Source organism: Crocuta crocuta, unplaced genomic scaffold (genome assembly GCF_008692635.1).
Source record: "Crocuta crocuta isolate KB4526 unplaced genomic scaffold, BGI_CrCroc_1.0 scaffold61, whole genome shotgun sequence".
In the NCBI taxonomy this organism is placed as follows: Eukaryota; Metazoa; Chordata; class Mammalia; order Carnivora; family Hyaenidae; genus Crocuta; species Crocuta crocuta.
The window spans coordinates 5,331,053-5,350,309 of record NW_027528369.1 but is presented as its reverse complement, the minus strand read 5'-3'; the positions used below and the strand labels follow the sequence as shown (position 1 = coordinate 5,350,309).

At 55.1% G+C, this 19,257-nt stretch overlaps 1 protein-coding gene across 1 annotated transcript in view; it reads right to left on the bottom strand.

Annotated features, from left to right (window-relative positions):
- The window catches only part of CMIP (c-Maf inducing protein), an 86,577-nt gene that overhangs the window by 30,483 nt on the left and 36,837 nt on the right, over window positions 1-19,257 (bottom strand). The window contains exons 5-11 of the mRNA XM_077754170.1: window positions 17,446-17,607; window positions 13,208-13,249; window positions 6,600-6,662; window positions 4,158-4,238; window positions 3,725-3,812; window positions 484-587; window positions 45-254 (exon numbers count right to left, since the gene is read on the bottom strand). Of these exons, the coding sequence (XP_077610296.1) occupies window positions 45-254; window positions 484-587; window positions 3,725-3,812; window positions 4,158-4,238; window positions 6,600-6,662; window positions 13,208-13,249; window positions 17,446-17,607 (750 nt within the window). The remainder of the gene's footprint in view (window positions 1-44; window positions 255-483; window positions 588-3,724; window positions 3,813-4,157; window positions 4,239-6,599; window positions 6,663-13,207; window positions 13,250-17,445; window positions 17,608-19,257) is intronic.

The following is a 19,257-nucleotide window of genomic DNA, read 5'->3' as shown; positions in this document are numbered from 1 at the left end:
CCTGAGCGAGGCCAGAGGCTCCCGCCTGCCCCGGAGAGCGGCACCACCGGCCACCCCGGCTGCTCGGCGTCCCCGACACGGAACACCAGCGGGGTGGGCGACAGAGTGCAGCTGAGGGCGGCGAGGCTCGCCTCCTCGGTGGCCGCTCGGGGACTGTCAGAGAGCCCCGCCCCCATTCCCATGGTCACGGTCCCAGGCCTGGTGTGGGGGTTGGAGGGGGCAGGGCTGCCGGTCGCAGCTTGGTTCATGGACTTCTAAACCGGTGGGCTGGATTTTGAAACGGGGGGGAGGGGGGAAGGGGGCAAGGCAGCGTGGTGACGAGGGTGACCGGGAAGACATCACAGGGAAGTCACATCTCCAAACTCCTCTGCCCTCCTCCTGTCCCCTTCCCCACCCCCAAAGTGGAACCCGTTCAATAAAAGGTCAGTGGATCCGCATCCTAATCTCAAGGAAAATGGCGGAGACTTTCTTCACAGACCTAACCGATCCTGTGGGCCCTCCGGAAAGCTCTGAGTAGAACACGTCCCTCTCAGGCCCTCCCGCCAGCGCCCACGAGGAAGCTTCTGGAGCTGCCTGCAGGCCTTCACCTGGAGTAAAGAGGCTGCGTTAGGGTCCTCAGGACAATGAGGGGACCCTCTGCTGCCATTCTCCTACCCGGATTGTGTCCTTACACAGGAAGGAGCAGGAGCCACGGGGAAAGAGCCGAAGGAACGTACACACATGTGTGCAAACACACACCCACACAAACACACACAGTCACACACACACACACACACACACACACACACACACACACAGGGCACCGGGTAGATGAGGCCCCTGGGTGAGGAGAAGATTGAAGCCTGACTGTGCTTCCAAACTGAGGAAAACGTTTAAAGTCCCCCGATGCCCTGGAAAAGGGTGACAGGAAAGCTGTGCGGCCTTGGGCGGCCACACCCCTCTCAGGTGGCACCGTCTCTGAGGGCTGTAACAACCGATCTCTATGCCCCCTTCCACTTCTGAGGGTTTAGGAGTCTAGGAAAACTGCTTCAACCCAAGCCTGCTAAAGGTAACTGCCCTTATCTTTGAAATTAAATTTCTGCATAGTCAAGGTCATTTTCTTGGAAAGGGTCTGATGGGGTCTGATGGCCTTTCGACATATGCGTGAGGAGCCTTTTACCTCTACGGAAAAGCCAAAAATGCTACTCTAGGAACGTGGTCTGGTCACTCAGTGGTCCACTAGGGACCACAGCCACATCTTCCAGCTTCCCTTGCCACAAGGACACTCCAGTGAGTGGCACGTGGGCACAGGGACCACGTTCATTCTTAAGGATAGAGTTTAACAGGTTTAGAACCTCTAGGAGAACATTCTAGAGGACTGCTTCCATTTGTATCTAATTTTTCTCTCAGCCCAGTGAGTAATACTCTAAGGCTCTTCTCAAGATTCAATTTACACATCCATGAAATGGGTGCACGATGTATTTACGGAAAGTGCACTCTGAGGATAAGGGAAGCCCTGAGGCCCCAGAACAGCTCTGGGGTGTATGGTTTTCTCCATTTCTCAAATGTTCAAATGCCTCCTTAATGGGGTGAAGAGAAGTCACTGCTCAGGCTACGCTGACAGACACGTGGCTGGTGGCAGGCTGGGCACACTCACTGACCAGTGACTAGACCACCATTTACTAGACCACGGCTAGTAAATCAGCTCGAGGGGGAGTAAAGGTCTGCCGTTCTTCCTCTGCCTGTGCTAGCCACAATCGCTGTTTGCCACACGCCTGTCCTTCTGCAGAAGGGACTGACTCCCTCTGTCCTGTCTACACTTCTCTTCTGACAGAGTTCAGAGCGTGTAATTAGTAGACACCAAGAGCAAAGTGTGCCCGCACAGCTTTACTGCACCCCCAGACGCCAGGGTCTCTTGGGGGAGCTTGTTAAAAGTGAAGGGAGAGTTCATGCCCGAGGGTCCCTGCTCTCTGCCAGGCCACTCCAGATGCTGTAAATTCTAGATTGGCCCCGGAGCTGTTCTGAACCTTATCCAGAAAATTATTACACGGTCAGCACTCTAAGCCTATAAAACGAACCGAATATAATGGAGATGTTGTACACTTAAGCTGTGGGAGGCTGCCTGAATTTTGACTTTTCCCTTGGAAGTCAGATGTCCCATAAGAACCCTTATTAAACATTTAGACTATCGATCACCATGGAATATACAAAAATGGCTATGTGCCCACCGAGGCACGGGCCCTGGGGGGTTGGCTGTCACCGACAAGTTGTGACAGAAAGGTCCTTCGCCAGTGAGACCCCAGCACCTCTGCTCTGGCTTCTGAAGGGGTACAGCCCTTGCCCCCCCACCACGTGCATGGTGATTTTAAAGTTAACAGTCAGAAATCCTTTCCCCTCAGATGACTGAAGTTAGAGAGAGCCCTGGAAACCGTAAGAGCCCCAGCCAGGGAAATCCATGCTCCCCACCTCCACTGTTAGGTGGAGAAGCTGTTAGTCCTGGAGAAAGAACTGGATGGAGTATCTCTCTCTCCTGTGTTCAGAAAGCTAGAAATGCGTTGATCTGAAATCAAAGAGGATCTCGGAAACAAGCCACAGCTCAATTATGGCATGTGATTGCTCCGGGCAGGGGATGGTAAACAGAACCCACATGGGGCACATGGGGCCGACACACGTCAACCGCCAGGGGCTGCCTGGAACGCTGCGTCGGGACGGACTCTGAAGCGACCTCTGCGGGAAGAGTGCTGTCATCGACTAATGATGTCTGCCACGGACGTGGGAGGAGGAACCACACATGTGCCCTACATTTCCATCCGGACTGGGTTTAGGGACACGGTGCGGAGACAGGAAGACTACTTCTGAATTGTACGCCGCCCGTTTCCACAGTTGTTTCACATGCTTGGCAGGGCAGGGGGCAGTGGTCAGGGGCACCCCGGAACTGGCTCAGTGCCCCCGCCTGTGCCACAGTACACAGAGGCCTCCGTGTCACCCGGGGACCGGAGTCCAGGTCGGGGGCTGGCTCAGGAGAGCATGCTGGAACACTGGGCCTGGCCTTCGGCCGCTCCCCAGCACCTCTCACGAGCACTCACAGCTGCTCATCGCTCCCTGCGTGACCTCTGGAGCCTTTGTGGGTCCGGAGGTCACGGGCTTTCGTCAGGGTTAAGCGACCTATGATATGCTGGAGTGTCCTATGAGTGGCCTGCTCAATGCATACCTGTGAGTAGACGTTATTCTTCCTAGCCATGGCCCCTCGGGCCAGTTAGTGGCGTTGCTAAGCCTCAGTTTCCCCGCCCGTGATATGCAGGAAGCAGTATTTGCTGCTCTCACTGGGTTGATGAGAGGGCGCAAAGGGGCCAAGCAGACTGCGCTTCCCCGGCCCTCGGTGGGCGTGCAGTTCAGCTCTGCCCGTTTGTTTGTTTGGCTGAATGAACTAAAGCCTACGCTTGATTCAGATTTCCTCTGTTTACTCTGAGGTCTCTTTCGGTCCCGGGATCCCGTCACCCCCCCTACACTTCGTCGTCATGTCGCCTCAGGCTGCTCTGGGCGGTGACAGCTGCTTAGCCTTTCCTTGTTCTGGATGACCTGGGCACTTGTGAGGGGGGCCGGTCAGGTATTTTGCAGAACGTCCCTCAAGTAGGGTTGGCCTGAGGTGTTCCTCGTGATTAGAAACTCGTGTGGGTTTGAGGGAGGAGCCCCCGGAGGTACGGCGGCCCCCGCCTGGCGTCATAGGCAGGGCGCGTGCCCTCACGGGACGTGTCCCTGCTGCCGGTGACCGTGACCGGCTGGCCGTGGCTGCGACTGCCAGCCTTCTCCATCACGAAGTCCCTCTTCCTCCCCTTGCCACACGGTGCATCGGGAAGGACACTGCCGTGGACGGCCCAGCCCCCACTGAGGAAGCGAGGGGCTCCGCTCCCCGTTGCTGAGGGCGGAGCATCTGTGGACCTTATTTCTGATTCTACGCATGGGAAACTTCTCTCTTCTCCCCCAGCCACACTATTTTTGTTATTTTTACTGTGAAAAGATCCTTCTTGTTGCCGTAGGAGAAAAAAAACACAGCCAAGGAGGACAGGCTGCGCTAACACCCCAACTTAAACAGAATCCCACCCCCAGTCCCTGGCTGTCAGGCCCGGCCAGCCGACGCCATTCCCCAGATCTCCGGGGAAGAGAGNAGGGGAACTCACCATGTTATGCTTGAGGATTCTCTGGACCACGGGCGTGAACACTTCGATGACCACCATGGACCGGGGCCGCTCTCTGCAGTGCTGGGGAGACAGAATGACACGGTCGGGGCCGAGCCGGCAGTGTGCAGCCAGGGCCCATCGGCCTGGCACGTAGCTCCGGGCAGGGCTCAGGGGCGGGGAGCCCAGCACCAGTCCCCGTGTTCCCTCAGTACTGGCACATAGCTTTTGTTCTTTTCTTTTCTTTTTTTTTTCCTTGCAGGAAGAAAAGTGGGTGAGGAAGGGCTCTTTTGTCTGCTTTTCTGTTTTGATCTTAAAATCCAAGACTGTTTCGGATGGTACAGACAGGCATCCGCTCTGGACCTGACCCGTATTTAACACAGCGACACTTTCACAGCACTGAGACTCAGGGTGCGCGGTCTGACGGAGGAGTATCTTGGGACCTGGGTGCCAGAACACCAGGAGCTGAAGAGTCTGGACACCAGAACCTGGAAAGTTCCGTAGCTTTTCAGTTGTCGGCTTTGATAAACTGGGAGCGGGCTGCACCTCTCAGACGCATTTTGATTTCAACAGTGGGTTTTGTGTTTCAAATGAACACTGATGGCCTTCAGGTGGAGCAGACCTGGCCGCATGCTCCCAAGACATTTACAACCCGCCCAAGCCTGCGGGGGCTCAGTTTCTACCCCCTGGATAAGGACCTGGGGCTGTGGGATATGAGAAATCAGGGCTTTCCTGGGAAACCCAAGATAAGTAAACTTTCCTCAGATCGTGGGATCCTGGTTTCAAAGTCTGGTAGGTGAGGCTGCCCGGGCATGTCCGGCGAGCAGGCCCAGAGTGGACCCAGCGGGGGCGGCTTTGTTCCCCTCAAGTTCTCCTCTCCGGGAAGGCTGCCTGGTGGGGGAGGCGCTGAGCCTGGGGCTGACCCCCCAGAGGGAAAACAGCCTGACGGCTCACAGGCTCCCCTGGGCTGGGACCCCTCCCTCCAAAGGGCAGGGAGGCTTCTCTTTCAGGACCTAGCAGGCATTCTATCAGGAAATGCCAAAAAGAATGATTTCTTCCACCTCACTATTTGTCAAACTGTGCTACCCAGGAACCCTCAGGTGTGACTTGCTTTGAACAAAGGTCTATTGTTTCAGAACCACGTGGTTTGAAGCCCATGAACTCTGGGGAGAAACTATACAGTCTGAGAGCAGAATGAGGAGATTTGCATTAAACCAGAAACTATTGAGAGAGATGACCGGCTGTGACAGGTAAGGGAGCAGCTGGCCCTTCTCTCCGGGGCCTAAACACTGGGTCATCTGACCCCACCCTGCGTGGGGCACGTCACCCTCCAGCACGGGGGCCAGAGAAGGCCCTATAGTTCCGGCTCACCATTCAGCACAGCACAGTGTGCGGGCACGCACACACTGAGAATGCACCCCGGGCACTGCGGGCCAGCAGGCTGGGCCCACCCTCTGCTCTGTGCGTTGCTGGAAAGTGTCCTGAGGGAGGGATAGGGATGGGGGCCAAAGAGGATGGTGCAATCCTGTCCCTCTAAAGCTCCCGGCCCCTGAACCAACAGAGAGAATGTGCTTCCTGTCCCCTTCCCTCCAGAAACCACCGCCTCCCGGTGCCCACTTGGCCATGCTGCGTGCTTATCTCGCTGGTGGACAGTCTACACGCCCCCCCCCCGCCCCCCCGAGCGGTGGCTGTGGAAGGAGCCAAGGAGGTAAGGAGCACGAGTGAGGTGAGTCAGCAGGTGCAAGACCGGGGAGCGCCGGGGAAGCAGCAAACCCAGGCCCTGCATCTTTCCAAGGACATCGAATCGTTACATAAAAAAAAAAAAAAAAAAAAAAAAAAAAAAAATCACACAGCAAAGAACAAAACGGGAGGCATGCTGTGGCTCAGCCCCCGGACTACTGAAGTGTGCATTCAGAGCGAGGGCTGCCCAGTGCCCGACGTGCCCTGCGCGTGTTCCATGTAAATCCCGCTGCGAGCCTGGCACCGGGTCCGCGGGGGGGGATGTCCCGTCCGCGGCTCCCCCGCTAGCCTGGCATTCCCCCCGGCCTGCTGTCCCCGTTCAGGAAAAGCCCCACGGCCGGGCCCCACTGTGGGCCAGCCGGTGCTCCGAGGAGCCGGGGCTAATAATAAACCAGCTCTGATGTCAGGAACCCAGAAAACCTGCTACAAATTTCTCCCGGGACAGCTACAAAGATAGACCCGGGAAAGGCCAGACGCTCCTCCCTGACCCACTGGTTTGGACTCTGGGCCTTCCTCACCGTGCGTGTGGCAGGGACAGAGCTGTGACTCTAAGAACAGGTTGACTGCCTTGCCTTCTGGCTCCTTCTGGGCCCTGACCCAGGGTAGAGAAACCTGGGTTTTCTGCAAATTGAGCCGGGCTGGCCCCCACCCTCACCCCCTGCACGCATGGGAGGAGGGAGGCTGCCCCCTTCAGGAATGCCATACCTTGCAAAAGAATTCACAGAGATCTGGTGGTGGATGGTTGTTTTCCAGCAGGGGAGCAATCGCCTGAAAGACAACAAACAAATGTCAGCTGGAATATCTAGGAGGGACTCCTACGGNACAGTCACTGAGAAGCAGATTAAAGCTCTGGGCTGCCCCCACCTTGGAAAAATACACACCGACAATGACACATGTAGCTTTAGGGGTTTGGTGACCTGCTGACGTCCATCCACGTCCCTCAGACCAACAGTCCCCAACTACGGGGCAGGACAGTGGAGTGGTTACGAGTCCAGGCACTTGGGGTGGAGTCCCGGGTGCGAGTTCTCATTGTGATTCTTAGGGCAGCATGACGGTTCAAACACGCTATTTCATCTCTCTTAGCACCCGAGTCCCTGCCTGGGAAGCAGAGCGGGGTCACTGGAAGAAGGTGGGAGGCGCTGGTCACTGCTATCATCTGGGGCCCGCCGTTCCCGTCCGCTGCAGGACGCTCAGCATCCGCATTCTCAACCCACTAGATGCCGGGAGCAACCCGCAGCCAGTTGTGACCATAAAATCTCCGGACACGTTTCATTTTATATTAAGGGAGTCTGAATATCTAACGCCTCTTGATTTCATTTCCTACCAACCTTAAAAAATTTTTTTTTAAACATTTATTCAGTTTTGAAAGACAGAGAGAGAGAGAGAGAGCATGAGAAGAGGAGGGGCACAGAGAGAGAGGGAGACGCAGAATCTGAAATAGGCTCCAGGCTCCGAGCTGTCAGCACAGAGTCCGACGTGGGGCTCGAACCCACGAATCGCGAGATCATGACCTGAGCCCACGTCTGATGCTTAACCGACTGAGCCACCCAGGCACCCTGCCACCAAGCCTTCTCAGACAAGCTGTACGATTCTTACTGGTTCCCACTGCCATTCCTGTGCAAGGTTCCCACGGCCTGAATGGTATGTGATTCTTGATTTTTTTTCCTTTTGATAATTTCTATTTTAATGATTTTGCTAAACTTCAGATTCAAATAAGTTATTTGAACAACTGGGGAAAAAACGTGTCCAGACATTGACAAAACAGCACCGAGTCAGGGAGCCCCTGATACAAAGCACCTCTCATGGAGTCTGAAATACGGCCAGCTCTCCAAAAATGTTAGTTACTGAAAGGTTACTGTCCCTGTGAAGTCCACTCTCATTTTCTTATTTGTCACACTGGGCACAAGATTAGGAAACAGGAGACCCAGGACCTAGCACCAAGACTGCCAGGCTGTGTGACCTCGAGTGGGCAACTCAGCCTCTTTGGGCATTAGCCTTCTGGCCTATAAAATGGGAGGAACTAGAGTTACCTGTTCACAGGGTTGTTGGGGGGATTTGATGGGAGAAAACTCTAGAAGCTTTGGAGTCTCAGCCTCAGGATAAGCCCAATGGCCTGGAGCCCAGCATGTCATTGCCACCATCACTGAGGGGCTGTTTTGGGCTGTACTGGACACAGCGGCGAGGGGTGGCGATTCTGCCCGACTCCCGGGAGGGCTCTGTGAGGACAGGCCCACCCCATCACCAACTCCCACCGCGCAGACCCTGCCTGCTCGGGTTCAGAGAGGCTCCTTGACCCGGTTCCTGCAGCAGAGCCTTTGGATATGGGTAGGAACCTCTCAGCAAGGTTTTCCGCTTGGTTTGGGACCATCAGGGAAAGGCAGCATAAGTGGATGCCAGTAAGAGACGGCAGTTACTTGGCCAGTTATAGGAAGGCCCTTCTGTGAGGGAGGGCGTCACTAACCCTGAGGTTCTCCCTGGTGGCACCATGAGCTGGGCTGACAGACAGCTGGCGACTAGGCCCAGGGTCTTATCTGTCTAGGGCTGCACCGTCCAACCCAGCAGCCACTAGCTGGCCACATGTCACCATTCAGATTTTAACAGACATGAAATTAACAGTTTTAAGTGAAATAAAATAAAAAATGTAGTTCCAGAGCCGCATGACCCACATTTCAAGTGCTCAGCTGTCACACGGAGCCGGTGAATACCTCCACCAGTGCAGAAAGTTGTCCCGGACAGTGTGGGTCGGGGCAGGCGGGCCCCTCAGCGACTGCGAGGCTGAGCCCACCATCCTGCTGCGGTCCCCCCCCACCCCAGCCACACGGAGCGGAAATGACCCACGGACAGCAGCCACACACCAACAGCAAGAGCCGCAGGAGCAGGTGCTGTTCTGGGGTGCCCTCCGTGCTGGCCTCTGTGCTGACTGGGCCACCCACCGGGAGGGGTGGGTGAGTCCTGCCTTTTTTCTCAGAGATTGAATCTCCTGCACAAAGTCGCACAGACAGAACACGGTGGAGCCAGAGTCTGAACTCACGCCGGTGACTCAGGAGGCTACGCTATTTACCAGGCTACTTCTCGGCCCTCCACACGACGGGGACACAAACAACCCCGTCTGGTGACAACAATCACAGTGAAGGAGAAATGGGGCAACGAAAGACAAAACCACCGGCATAGGCCCGGCGCGTGCATCCGGCTGTGCTCATTTCCAGAAGTTCAGTGCTCAGCTCACCGTGGGGGGGGTGGGGGTCCTCCTGTGCCTGCCCCCCCGCCCCATGCCTCTGCTCTCCACACCCAGCTCTTGGACCAGCTCTGAGAGGAGGTACCACATGCAAGGCTGAGCCTCTTCAATCATGTCAGGCCCCTCTTTCTCAGGAATGAAGGAATAAAGTAGAAGGATTTAAGTGCCCAGAGTGGGCATCAGGCGTGGGCTCTGTGCTTCCATGGCTATTATCTCATTCGATCCTCATGACAACTCTGTGAGGTCAAGTGGGAGTTATTTTCATTTGTACAGGTGAAGAGACAGAGGGTCAGGGAGGCTACAAGGCCTGCCCTGGTCATGGATTTATGATCATTTCAAAAGGCATGAATAATAAGAAGAGCTTCTATTTTTGTGGACTCTTTCTATACGCAGAGTCCTCTGCTGAGCATGTCAGGTGCGTCAGCTCACTGACTCTTCCCAGCAGCCCTGTAAGAAAGGCATTGTTGCCATACCCATTTCACAGATGAGGAGACTGAGGCTTACTATGTCAAGTTAGCTGAAAGTGATCTGAATGGCCATCTGGTTAAATAAAAATATTCTACAGCCAGTGGGAAGAAAGGGCTGGGTGGGCTGGGTCGGCCAGGGTGGCTCTGCCTTCCGGGGACGTTGGCATGTCTGAAGACACATTTTTGATCATCACGACGGGGATGGCTACTGGCATCTAGTGGGCTGAGGTCAGGGATGCTGCTCAACATTCTACACTGCCCAGGATGGGTCCCCCAGAAAGAGAGATTTGGCCCCAAATGTCACCAGCAGTGAGGCTGGAAACCCTGTGGCGGATGAGCTTGAAAGGACTCGAAAGCATCTCTGAGATGACACATCTAGCGTCACATCATTCCTCCTGAGAACACAAAATCACGACCGGGTCTGTCTGTGTGGGTTTACTGCCACCCGAAGGCCCCGGGGCAGTCTCTGAAGAGGACACTGGCATGGGTGAAATCCTTTTCCTTCTTTTTTTTTCCTTAATGAAATTATACTCATGGGATAGTTGCAGAAGTATTTTTAAATACTATTTCAGGGGCGCCTGGGTGGCTCAGTCGGTTAAGTGTCCGACTTTGGCTCAGGTCACGATCTCACAGTTTGTGGGTTCGAGCCCCACGTTGGGCTCTGTGCTGACAGCTCAGAGCCTGAAGCCTGTGTCTCCCTCTCTCTCTGCCCCTCCCTCACTCACGCTCTGTCTCTCTCAAAAATGAATATGTGTTAAATAATATTTAAAATAAAATAGAATAATATATTTATAAAATAGAATGAAATATTTTTTAAATGTTTATTTGTTTTTGAGAGAGAGAAAGAGAGACAGAGTGTGAGCAAGGGAGGGGCAGAGAGAGAGGCAGACACAGAATCTGAAACAGGCTCCAGGCTCCGAGCTGTCAGCACAGAGCCCGACACGGGGCTTGAACTCACGAACTGTGATATCATGACCTGAGCCGAAGTTGGACGCTTAACCGACTGAGCCCCCCAGACACACCATAAAATAAAATAAAATTAAGAGTCCTCCCGAAACTCGCCCAAGGTCACAGCACGTGTGGGGCGGGCTCAGGGCCTGCACCAGCTCTGAGCGTGAGCTTGCATCCAGCCCCAGGCCCACACTGGTCACTAGCACGTGGGACCGCGGCTGGGGTTTGGACAGCGGCTTGACGCGTGTCCAGTGAAGTGCCAGCGCTTACCAGCCGACGACTACCTATTGCACAGAGGCCTGACCCCAGATGGCCTGAGTAAGACCAGCTCAAGTTACTTGTGCGAGTATTTATGAAAATGAGCACATACAAAACGTCAAGCCCCGTCGCGAGAAGACTAATTGCCAACAGGTCAAATCAGATACGGTGATCGCTGAGAGAAAGGGGACTTCCCAATAATGATGAGGGCGCGGGTGACAGAGCACTGCAAGGCAGGCTGTAAAACGCAGGGCTGGGGGTCAGCCCGCAGGCCACATTCTCCTCGGTTCTCGGGCAGGCCTGCTGAGCAGGGGAGCTTAACCCAGCCCCATTAAGGGGTCAGCCCGGCCACATTAGCTGGATAAAAGAAGCCTGCGTCTCTCAGATCAAAATTCCTTTCCCAGGCCCTTCCCCAGCCCCGAGCCCTCACCCTTCTTCCAGGGCTGAAGTCCATGGTGGGACCCACGGTCACGGCCAGCAGCAGAGGAGGACGCCAGCTCCTTCCCCGGCACCCAGCCAGCGCCTCACTGCTCTGCCTTTCTCGCGCTGAGCCCTCGCCCTGGACTGCCTACCCGTCCTTCACGATCCGGTTTGCTCACCTCCTCCTAGAACCCCTCCGTCACCCTCCTCCAGCGCCCTCACTGGCAGAGGATGTGAGGTGCCTGCCCTCTGTGCCCCCCTAACACTCCGAACAAATCTCATCCCCGCGCATGTTATCTCCTGATCATCTGGCCACCCGCCGGGCTGTCGCGCACAGTGAGCCCCTCAGTAGTGGCTCTAAGGCTGAGGAAGAGAGTGTTTGGCACATACTTGTACTCACAGGTTGACAAATGTTCGTCAAATGAGTTTATTAATTAATAGTGTGCCAGCGAAAGGTGGTGGTAGAGGTGATGGCGGGCGGGTGCCCAGGCGACACTCCCCCTGCTCTGGCAAGAGAAGGCGATGAGTGGGCAGGGTGGGGCACAGGGGAAAAACCTTCTACATGTTTAGCAAATACGGACTAAGCACCTACTATGTGCCAGACTCTGGCTGGGGCACCACAGGAACTGCTGCCGTTATTCTCCACAATAAACAGTCTAGGACTCTCCGCCTTGGGTGCCCACAGGACCCAGCTGGGGCGAGGAAGGGGATCTCCAGGCTGGGCCTGCCAGGGGCAGGTGGGAGGGCCCACGGAACCGTAATTCAGTCGGGCATGTTGCCCTCGTTTCACAGGCTGCAGCCACAGGACCTTGTGGACAGGTGAGTGTCCTCTCTGGGCACACAAAGCGTGGCCTCCCACTTCCACCTCAAGTTCTGCCTCCCTATTCCCTACTTCCGTGGGCTTTATGCTCCAGCAATGCTGAAGCTTCCAGAATATACCGTGTCGTTTTACATCTCTGTGTACGTTTTGTTTTCTCTCTCGGGAAGGCCTGAATCTGTTTTGCCATCCGGAAGCTCCTTTTGTTTAAAATTTTATTATTATTATCATTTTTAAGTTTATTTAATTGGAGAGAGATCGAGTGTGTATGCATCACACCGGCGAGAGAAAGGGAGAGGGAGAGAGAATCTGAAGCAGGCTCCACATTCAGCGCAGAGCCTGATGTGGGGCTTAGATCCACAACTGTAAGATCATGACCTGAGCCGAAATCAAGAGGTGGACGCTTAACCGATTGAGCCACCCAGGCGCCCCTCATCTGGCAAGCTCCTATTGATCCTTCAAAACCCAGCTCAGACATCACTGCCTCCAAGAAGCACTGTGGCTTCTTTCCCAGGTGACTTTATCACTCCACTCTCTATGCAAGCCCCTGTTTGTGCAAGGGTCTCTTTGTCTTCCTCCAACCGAGGATGAACCTCGGGAAGAGGAACAGTCTTAAGTTACGTACAGATTCGAACACACACACAGTGCTTGGCATCCGGCAGGTGCAACCTCATTTCTCTTTTCTCTTCAGTGAGAGTCACACTTCATAGCTTAAAATCACCCAAGAAGAGATTTTACCCCAAAGATGCTTACATCACAGTCTAGGCCCAGAAAATATTACCCCACTTTGCGTATCAGAGAGAATTAAATCCAGGTTCTATTTGTGGATTAATTAGGAGACATGTCCTGGGGCAAGAAAGAGAACGGCGTACCTTTCCGCTAATAGGGTTATGCCTCTGAATACATCATACACCCTCTGCCGTCTCCTGCCTTCAACTCCCTGCGGCACACTCAGGAAGGAGGAGGCGATCAAGACACATTTGCTACAAACCTCAAAGACTGAGAATTACACCCCCTTCCCAATCAATTGGGGCTCTGAAATGTGCAAAGGCAGGAAGCAGACGTGTGTAAGGTCGCCATGCGGGTGGCTCACTCGGACGGTGGGGGGGGAAGGACTGTGGGCACCGGGGGGCGGGCAGAGGGACAGGGGTCCCGAGAGACTTACCACAATGATGTTCTCATGCTCCTGGGTAGTCAAGTTTGTGTTCTGAAGGGATCGAACGGCGAGCGCAGGAGGGAGACAAAACAAAACAAAAACACCGACGTTAATAAAATGGAACATTTGTATCTCAAAGGTCTGACCGGTGGAAAAAACCGCTTTCGGCACCTCAGACCGAGTGCAGCAGTCGCTTCTCTTAATTAAACAGACCGGGAGCCCCTCCCAGGCTTGGTCAGGAAGGAAAGCTTGGCTTTGGGGCAGGGGGACTGGGTCTCGCGTCCGGGTTTTGCCGCTTGTGAGTTACGTATGTGCCTCGGACCAGCCACTCCTCCTTGGTGAGGCCTAGGTTTCTTCTTCTGCAAATGGGGAGCCTCTGTGGGCTTTGGTGGGAGGGTATACAGACAGCTAACCCCACGCTTGGGGCCGGTTAAGAGCAAACACATAAAGAGACACACTTCGGAATCTCGACCGTGTGCCAGGCACGGGAGCAGCACATACATACACGTTACTTCAACGGCTGTCCAGCTCGGTTCCCAGGGAAGAATGCTGTTCCGTGAGCTGGCCAACAGTGGTTAAAAGCTAAACTCAAATTCCGGAGATTAACTTGCAAAAATAGTATTAGGTTGAAAGGGTTAAGCCTGATTGCATCTTAGGGTTTACTTTTTCTCCCCAGTGTGGGATCTTCTCACCCAGCGGGTCCCTGTTACCGCCATCCTGTGCATATGTGAACGAGGAAAGGGACGATCCCACGATACATGAGAAATCGTGGGGAAACCCAGAAGCGGACACCCTTGACCCCTTTGCTAAGCTTCGTGGTGTGTTCTGTTCCGTCTGCTTGTTCTTGGTGGACGTGGGCTCCCACCGGGGTCCGTTCAGATTTCCTAACCGAGCCGCGCTGGCCCCCTGGTAACGCGCTGTCTCACCGCACAGTCAACCGGCAAGATGGACTGTTGCTGGGTTCTAGAAAGAGCCCCAGCACGCTCACCACCTGGCGTGGCGTTTAAGGAGTATCAGGAGATCTAGCATTTACAAGCAGCTGACACAAAAGACGAGCCAGTGGGCCATGAATTTGCCCAAGGGGTGAAGACAGCCGTGGAAGGGGGGGGGGCTGCCCTCCCGTCCCCGGTTCCCATGGAGACAGCGTGGCCCTCGGGCTTAGAATCCAGGAACACGTGGAAGGGTGTCTTTTGGAATCCCAAGGCTGTTTCTTTTTTGGACATTGGTGGAGTTTCAGCAGCCCATTTATGGCAGATTATTAAACCTCAGTAATTTTTCCGCCCAGGGTAGATGGAAGCCGGGCTTTGGTCTTTCCTTCTGACTGACAGTGATGAGCTCGCTATGCCGCAGGCAGTGAGTGCACTGTGTAACCCGCATCCCACAGAGCCTCTCTCCTAAGAGGGTTTTCCTACTCTCCTTCCACAGATGAGCCACCTGAGCCTCGCGCGGGCCAGTCGCTCAGCCAGGAGCACAGGGAAGAGATGGCACAGCGGCAGTTTCACCCTGTCTGTCCTGATGCCAAAACCTGCATCTCTCTCTTAAAAAAAAATCTTTTTTAATGTTTGTTTATTTTTGAGAGACAGAGCACAAGCAAGGGAGGGGCAGAGAGAGAAAGAGAGAGAGAGAGAGAGAGAGAGAGAGAGAAAGAATCCTAAGCAGGCTCCACGTTGTTGGCAAGGAGCCCAACGCGGGGCTCAATCTCACAAATTTTGAGATCATGACCTGAGCCAGAGTTGGATGTTTAACTGACCGAGCCACCCAGGCGCCCCCCAAACCTGCCTCTCTAACCACCAAGCGATGGTGCTTGGCCCATGCAAGGGGCAGCTCCATCCCTGAGGCTGCGGTGGACTGAGCCTGTGCGCCTTCCCAGGAAGAGGCTTCGCTAAGTGCAGATACTGATTCCTTTGTCCCACTCACTGGTGGTGGCCTGTGCTATTCTGCAGGGACACTTCTCTCTCTCAAGGCCATTTTCAACCCTGGGTGGAGAGCACTCACTGATAATAGCCACTGCATTAGAGGGGACATCTGAACCCCCAACTGAGTGGCCCCTCCACACACTCCACTCAACAAAGGCCCAGGAGGTCAGGGATGCAACTTTGGCGAGTGGGCGGTCCGTTCTCAGAACTAACAGCCCCTCCTTCCCCTTCGGGACCCTGCCTATCTGGATGGTCGGTTTGGTGACGTCTGGAGCCTGGTAGGGAGACCCTGGAAACAACTTGAGTAAAGAGAATAGGCAGATAATGTAGCCCATATATTCTAAACAGGAAGGGGCAAGGAGGAGGAAGGATTTGTTTGCCTTTCCACCCATCCCCCTAGACCTTTAAGCTGAGAGTGCTTAAGGTCAAGATCATGACTATCGCCCACAGCTATAAAAACGTCCACTTATCCAAGTGGCCCCGGGCAGGTGACAACCTCTCAGAGCCTCTGTTTACTGGTCTGTATGTTTTAGTGCTCGCCCTGCGGAGTCCCTCGAGATGTGTCAAGTATCAGCGCTAAATGCCTGCCAAGGTGGTCACAGAGCATGTAATCAAAAAGTGTCCCTCAAAGAGCCAAGGGGGTATTGCCTGGGCACAGTCCCGGCTCTGTCCCTTATAAAACAGCAGCTCTAACAGTCAGACAGGGGGAAATAATATTGACCCCTTGCCTGACACACAGGAGGTACATGGCAAATGCAAGCTTCTTCCTTTTTTCCCCTTTAAATGCTTTTATCTTTTCTACTCCAGTGCTTGGGGATCAGATGATTTTTAAAATCTTAGCCTGTGAAGCGATGCAAAGGCCCATGGGCATGTGGTCACATGAAACATCAAGATGGGAAATAAATGCTGCTGGAGGTTGGCAACAGTGCCCGTCTGCCTCCTTCTACACTGTCCCGACCGCGAACCTGATGTAACGATGGTATGATGGCGGCAGAGACTGGTGGGGCGGAAGGGTGGGCAGGTGGTCTTTCAGGGAGAGCGAGCAGGCCCCAGGGTGGAGTTTCCAGCCACTACTGGCTCACGTCCCTCACTATCTCTGGGCCTCAGTTTCCTCATCTGTACAATGGAGACAGCAAGGCCCACGTCTCAAGGGAGGCTGTACGACACGAGCTGCCGTGTGCATAGAGCCTGACCTTGCCGGCACACAGTAGGCACTTACTGGCAGTGAGCGGCAGCCGCTTCCCCTTCCCTTGCTCAGTGGGAAGCCAGGATTTCAGGGAGGACATGCAGCTCCCAGCCTGGCCTCAAATTCCAGACCTCGATTGTGATTCATTTCAGAGCACAAGTCTTTGCTCTTCTGCGAACTCAAGCTGTCTCGTGCCTGAGGGCATATCTTCTGCTCCCCTACCTGCGACCGTCTTTGCGCCCACCTTCTACCTCCTGCCCACCTCCTTCTGGGAAAAGGGGTCCTTCTATTTAAACAGCAGGCATGGAAGGCCTGGGCCAGTTTCCTGGACTGATGGGCAGCAACCAGCTTGGGTCTGCAGAGGAAGGGGTGACTCTGGGCAGTAAGGGTCCCTTCTAGAAGAGAACCAGCGGTGCCAGGAGAGCAGGGCCATGCTCAGGGGAGGGGACAGAAGCATCACTCTGGTGGCCTTGCAGGGTTTAAATCAGGAGTCATCAACACCAGCATCCCCAGGGGACCAGCAGGTAAACAAAGGAGACAGTATGAGGCTGTGTGGAACGCTGAGCAGAGGGCCTGGGACAGAGTCAGCTGCGTGGACAGTAGCAGCCCTCACCTCCCGGCCGACGGCGCGGCCGATGAGCCCCCTCGTTCCTGTGTCCCTCCCTGCTGGAGCCTAAACTCCAGGGAGGGGGCTTTGTCTTCGTCCCAGCGTCCAGGACGGGGCCGGGCACGGCACACACCCAGCCTGGGGCTGCCCAGCAAAGCCGAGCAGTGCCAGCTGCAAACTGCTGCTGGATATTATGAGGGTCATGGAGGCAGAAAGCAGTAGCCGCCTGGCTGCCTGGAGCTGACACAGGCCAGGGCCGGGGGAAGCGGAGACAGGCAGGGGGCAGGGAGGAAGGGCAGCTGGGGGCTTCACCGACGTGCTCTGGAAAAACTGGAGACTCCTGAACTCCGTGGCCATCGCCACCACCAGCCTAGCATCAGGCCCAAGACTAGGCCCCCCAAGTTCAGCCGCGGGGCAGGGCGGGGTGGTCACCACTGTCGCCGTACCCCCGGGCTGGCTGGAAACGGGGAGACCATACAAAGTCAAGTCCAATCCCGCTGCCTGGGGTGCGCAGGATCACGCAGGGGGCACGTCTTACCTCTGAGAGCAGTTTTGAGACGATTTCCAGCGGGGCTTGGTTGATGGAGTCATCCTGCAGGGGGGAGGTCAGGGCCATGTCCACCAGAGTTCGGATCTCCTTCAAGACAACTTCCCAACGGCTTGGGTTACTCAGGACTTTCTTATATTTGTAAATCTTTTTCTGGTCGGGAGAGAAAGACACACACAAACAGGTCATGGATAATCGGATGGCGGAGGAACAGGCGGGGTGATCGGAGAAGCAGATGCCCCGGCAGGTGAAAGGCGCTGAGGAACCACCAGTGTGGCCCACCCCTCCCCGTGGGAAACCGACTCGCAAAGGAAGGAGAAGTCCTGCCCAGAGTCACAGCCGCGTTTGCAGACAGGCCTCCCGAACTCTCGCCGAGAAATTACGTTGTTTCCAATGGCTTAAAAAAAAAAAAAAAAAGAATGAAGCGATTTCCCTCTCAGATCGTGTCTTCTGCCAGTCGTGTTCCCTAAGTTTTCACACGCAGGGAGAGTGGAAGCAGTCAAGGGTCCACAGAGGGACTTTCGCTGTTTCTGCTCATCCCGAACCTAAGAGGTAGGTCCCGTTGGAGAGTGGGGTCCAGGTAAGAAAAAGCACAGACAGGCCTGGGGCCAGGAAGTCAACTCCAGCCAGGTGCCAACAAGCCCAGAGGCCCCCAAGAACCGCAAAGCGGTCCCCAGTTTCTACCTGGTGAGGGGGACGGAGCGCTCTCACCTTTGCCCAGGGCTGCGGCCGGAGCTGAGAGGAACTGGGGCGCGGGCTGCTGTCTCCCTCAATGTGAGGCCGAGTGAGTTCCGCCTCTCTGACATCATGGAAACAGCAGCCCTCGGAAGGCGGAGGTCCCAGCCACAGCGCCTCCCGGCCCGGCAGCTGCCTGCCCCGCTGGCTGGCTCGGGACTCTCCCACTGGATGAACTCCTTCATTAAGTGCTCTGCTCCCTGGGGAAAACCTAAGTTTAGTGTCACCGCGCCAGCCGCCAGCTGGGGTGACGAGTCACAATCTCTGAGCCAGAGTCTGAATGAAGGAGTGGGGAGGGAGGAGGTCAGGGTCCCCCACTGAGGCCACCAGGGGTCTCCCTGACCCTTTAGTTTCTGAGTTAAGAATTACAAAGTGGTCTTGGAAGCCAGCACCCACAAGGAAGTATCTAAGTATCTGGGGGACCCGTGCCCTACTGACCCGAGTTAACTGCGCTGGCTGAGGCCTCACGACGGGACGGAAGGTAGACTTTGGATTCAGGCAGGCCCGGTTCTTCCTATAACGTATTTCACCCACTGAGCCTCAGTTCCCTCTCCCATAAATCAGGCATGAAAATACTTTGCGGCCTCTTGCAGTGCGTGACTTGCAGATACATTCTGGACGCACGATGGCCCGCTCTCGGTGCACATTTACGTTCAAAGGCAGGGTCCACACACAATTAGCCACTGGCAACAAATGGGGAACCCAGATACTGAACTTGTCTCTTTGGAAAAAGTGGATGAAACGCACCCCCCCCTCCCAGCAGTACAAAGAGTGTCTCCACTTTCTTCCTCCCGTGTGTTCCCAAACTCCGTGACCTACTAGAGGCTCTTACCACGAGGCTTGCTAATCACGCCCCCTCATCACCACCATCACCCCCAAAGCTAAGTCACACCACGTCTGCTGCCCTCACCAGCCCATCTTCCTTATGTAAATCAGTGTGGCCGGTCCCCGTCCCCACCCACCCACCGCCTCTTGGTCTGGCTGTGCTCAGTCACCACGCCTCATCGGGAATGAGGCAGAGATGACCCCTTTCTGAGGGGCCACAGGGCAGAGGAAACACCCGGAACA